The sequence below is a fragment of the Arachis hypogaea genome, chromosome 5, assembly GCF_003086295.3.
Source record: "Arachis hypogaea cultivar Tifrunner chromosome 5, arahy.Tifrunner.gnm2.J5K5, whole genome shotgun sequence".
Lineage (NCBI taxonomy): Eukaryota > Viridiplantae > Streptophyta > Magnoliopsida > Fabales > Fabaceae > Arachis > Arachis hypogaea.
This window is the reverse complement of record NC_092040.1, coordinates 3,465,437-3,470,097: the sequence shown is the minus strand read 5'-3', so window position 1 is coordinate 3,470,097 and position 4,661 is coordinate 3,465,437. Positions and strand designations below refer to the sequence as shown.

The following is a 4,661-nucleotide window of genomic DNA, read 5'->3' as shown; positions in this document are numbered from 1 at the left end:
TTTAATACTTTCTGGTTGATAATACTAATCAAGGTGGTTAAGATACAGCAGCAAAGTGCAAACACGAAACTTCAAATTTAGTAGCAAATTTTTGGATATTTGTATTGTTGTAAATACCTGGTATATTTAATTTCTTATCAATATATTAGGTGTATATTAAAATTAATTATTAAAATTAATTTTTTTTAGTTAAGAGTGAGATTTGAATTCGTAATCTCTAGATGAATATAAAAAAATTATATCATTTAAATTATAATTTGTTAATAATTATTAAAATTAATTAGTAAAATAAAAATATATATTAAAATATAAAATATATATTAAAAAGAAATAAAGATATATATATTTATATTATATACAAATATATTATAACTGATTTAATAATTAATTTTAGTATATAAATAATATTTAAAATTTTTTAGGTTTAATTACTCTGTTGATTCCTATAGTTTTATCAAATTTTTAATTAAGTATCTATACTTTTTTTCTTTTTTATTGAGTCTCTACACTACTTTTAATTTTGTAATTATGTTCTTTTTATATAAAAAATATTAAAATTAACCAAATATTTTTCTCAAAATACATGCGATCAAAGATCTAGTTAGATTTTTAATTATGAAACAGTTCAATTTTTAAAGAAATATTCAATTAACTCGAATATTTTATACACTAGAAAGGACCTAATTATAAAATTAGAAATAGTGTAAGAATCCTATTGAAAGAAAAAAATATAAAGACTTAATTAAAAATTTGGTAAAATAATAAAAATTAATAAAATAATTAAACTAATTTTTTATTGGCTAAAAGATTTGGATATGGGAATAGAATGAGTGTTATATCTTAACATGATAATTTTTAGTGTTTTTTAAAATTATGGGATATACACAAATGGATCCAATTTGTGTATGAAAAAGTCACCAAAAAAAAAAAATTTGTGTATGAAAAATTTGAAAAATTTGGAGTACACAAATCGGACCGTCCGATTTGTATACCTAAAAATTGGACGGCCTGATTTTTGTACCTCTTAAAAATCGGACGGTCCGATTTGTATTTTATATATTAAATTATCCCACATTTTAAAAAATACCATAGTAAATCATAATTTTAGTACTATCATAATTTTAAAAAACATCATTGTTAATCCAATATTAAAAATAAAAAATAATTTTTTATTATCGGTAAATATATATATTTAGATGTATTATATATTTTATATTTTAGTATACTTTACTACTACACGTATATATTTATACAGTAGTTAATTTAATAAAAAAAATTTAGTAAAAAAAATATATCGTTGAGATTTTTATGCCAACAAAATTGGTTTAATTTTTATAAAATCTCCTTTATGTTGAGAAAAGTAGTTAAGATATCTTCAGTCCTCACAAATCACAACATGTGTCTGAGAGTATTTTCTAGAACTCACTGAAATCCATTATTGACTTCGAGTTATACATTAAGTAGATTTGATAGGGACATGTAGTTATCCACTATACTATTTTAAATTTTAAAAATAAAAAATATCTCATTTCATTATTAAACAATAACGGGGAAATAATGAAAATCAAACACAGTTTACCTACTTGTTTAAATTAAACATGACAAGTCAGATTAAGAAAGGAAAAGGAGAAATTATTTTATCAATAACATAGAAAAGGGAACAAAAAGGAAATTAACTGTTCTATAAAATAAAGAACAAAGCAAACAGAAACTATTTTTCCAATAAATTAAGCAGTTAAATAATTTTTAAAATATTATTTTATTAGTGCTATTAACACTTATGACTTGATTGACAAATTGATGAAAATCAAAATGACTTGAAGTATATCATCATTTTTTAAGATATAACAAATATCATCTATGACTAATTAATGTTATTAATAATAATATTTGGCAAATATAAGATAGAAAAACTATAGAAAGAATCAAGAACATGGTGGGCCATGGCTTTAATTCTCTGAAGTTTTGTTCCCTTACTCTTCCTCAATCGATAAAATACGGATTACGGAGTATAGTCATTTTTTAGTATAATTTTTTTTGTTTTTTTTTTAAATCTAGACAATTTGTATTTTAATAATTAAAAAATAATAATTCATTTTCTGTTTTTTGTTTTTGTTAAACATGTGAGTATTTTTATAAGAATGGTTTTTTAAAAATAATAAAAAATGCTTATATGTAATATTAATTTGTATGATTTAGTATTTACTCTTTTACATAAATGATAATTATTTAATTGAGAATTTAAAATTATTTATCATTTATAAAATTATCAAAACAATATTATAAAGGAGTGATTATCATTTGATCCTAATCAAATAGTTATATTCACGTAGAACTGATGAGTATGCAAAAATAATAAAATTCTAAAAGAATAAAAAAATAAAAAAAAATTTATTGATTGTTAATTGATTGAATTTATAAATTATGAAAGTAAAATTAAATATATATAGAACATTGGCTTATAAAAGATAAAAATAAATAAAGATAAGATAAGATAAAGATAAGATAATAATAAAGACTAAAATTATAACTAAATTTGTGTATTTTATTAGACTGAATTTATAAACCTTAAAAAATTTTTATTGTTGTGATTGGTTAAAATAAAAGAATAATTTAATAGTTATGTTATAAATTACATCGTCACACATAAGTATTTTAACTCATATTTTGTCGAAAATTTCATAGAATGTATTTAATAAAAAAAAATGAATTATTATTTTTCAATCGTGAAGTTACAGATTGTCTAAACTGAAAAAAATGAGAACAAAAAAAATTTTACCATTTATTTTTCTTGATTTTTAGCCATTTTAATATGTTAAATAATTAGTTTAAAATAAAAAAAAACAGAGATAAAAATTAAGAATATATGTAATATACGAATAAAATCAATACTAACATAAACATGAATTTAGCTAATATATATCTTAAAAATATAAGTTGAAATTATTAATTAAAATTTTAAAAAAGTACAAAATTTAATTTTTAATGTATTTATTATATATTTATTAAAATAAAAAATTTAAATTTTTTTACACATAATAATTTTATCAGGTAATTTTTAAACACGTCATAGTTAAACCTAAACACATTCTCTAGACTCTAGGGGTCAGAAATTAATAGCTTTTTTGGGAATACGAAAAATAATAATTTAACCAAATTAAATTTATATTTATAACTAAAATAAATATAATAAGAAAACAAAAAAAAAGTGATAATTACTTTGTTGTATTTGTGAAAAATTTAATTACTTTTGAACAAAAAATTATTATTTTATTTATAAACTTCATAAACATATATAAGCACGTAATACTTCTTTAATACTTAATATTTGAAATTTATAAAAAGAAATATAGACGTTGTTTAGTAAAATTTTAATTTAATTTGTTCTTTATTAAAAAAACTTAAGCTTTTTAAGTGCTAAAAGAAATAATAAAATTTATTTTCATTTATAAATTATAATGAACTAAATATAGAAACATATAATGGATAAATATGAATAATGAATAAAATAAAAATAATAATGAGGCTTAATTAGTGAATTGGTTCATAAAAAGGTCCTTACCTTCTGCTTTACCCACTTGCCTCTTCACATTCACAATCCAAAGTGGGACCATCCACCACTCTCTCTTGACCCAAAGTCTCTTTCTTCTTCTTCTTCTTCTCTTCTCCTTCCAACTCTTATCCTCAAACCTTCCTTCTTCCACAATTATTTAACCATCCTCCCTCCTTCCTTCCTTCTCTAACAAACCCTTTCATTAATTTCTTTTCTTTTTCTCTAATTCACACAATCACATGACACGTGCTCTTAGATCCCTCACATCCACCGCCGACAACGCCACCGTCGTTGCCGCCGCTCCGCCTCCCGAGGCTGTGGCTCTTGAATCCGACTTCGTCGTCATCCTCGCAGCTCTCCTCTGCGCCCTCATATGCGTCGTCGGTCTTGTCGCCGTCGCCAGGTGCGCCTGGCTCCGCCGAGGCTCCGCCGCCGGAGCCTCACCGCGTCAGGCTCTCGCCAACAAAGGATTGAAGAAGAAGGTTCTCCAGTCGTTACCAAAATTCGCCTACGTTGACGGAGGAGATCCAGAATCCGGATTCGGTAGCGGTGCCGGGTGGATGGTGACGGCGGAGTGCGCGATCTGCCTTTCGGATTTTGCCGCCGGCGATGAGATCCGCGTGTTGCCGCAGTGTGGCCACGGGTTCCACGTGGCCTGCATAGACACGTGGCTTGGATCACACTCTTCTTGCCCTTCGTGCCGACAGGTTTTAGCGGTTGCGAGGTGCCAGAAGTGCGGGAGGTTTCCCGCCACCGGAGCTGGAAGCTCCGCCGCAAGAGCATCGATCAATGAACCTGAGCTGAAGTCGAGAGAAGACGACAATGCCGTTTTTAACAATAACACTAATAACAGTAACAGTAATAGCGGCGGTTTCAGTTGTAATAGCAACAATAGTAGTAGCAACACCAGCAATAATAGTGGTTTCTTGCCTTGAAAAAACAGTTGTAGTTTTTTGTATGTATCTGTAGGCTCTTTTTTAGCATTATTATTTTACCTTTTTCTTTTTTTTTTAAATATCATCATCACTTGGAAGTTGTTGGTGGTTGAGATTGTAATTTGGGCAATCTAAATCTTTAGCATTATAAACCTTGCCAATTGTTAGTACTA

General features: G+C 26.0%; 1 protein-coding gene across 1 annotated transcript; it reads left to right on the top strand.

The window, feature by feature from the left end:
- Window positions 1-2,373: 2,373 nt before the first annotated feature.
- Window positions 2,374-4,661, top strand: LOC112800238 (RING-H2 finger protein ATL8-like). Its single transcript, XM_025842406.3, has one exon. The coding sequence runs from the start codon at window positions 3,793-3,795 to the stop codon at window positions 4,486-4,488; it is 696 nt and encodes a 231-aa protein (XP_025698191.1). The 5' UTR covers window positions 2,374-3,792; the 3' UTR covers window positions 4,489-4,661.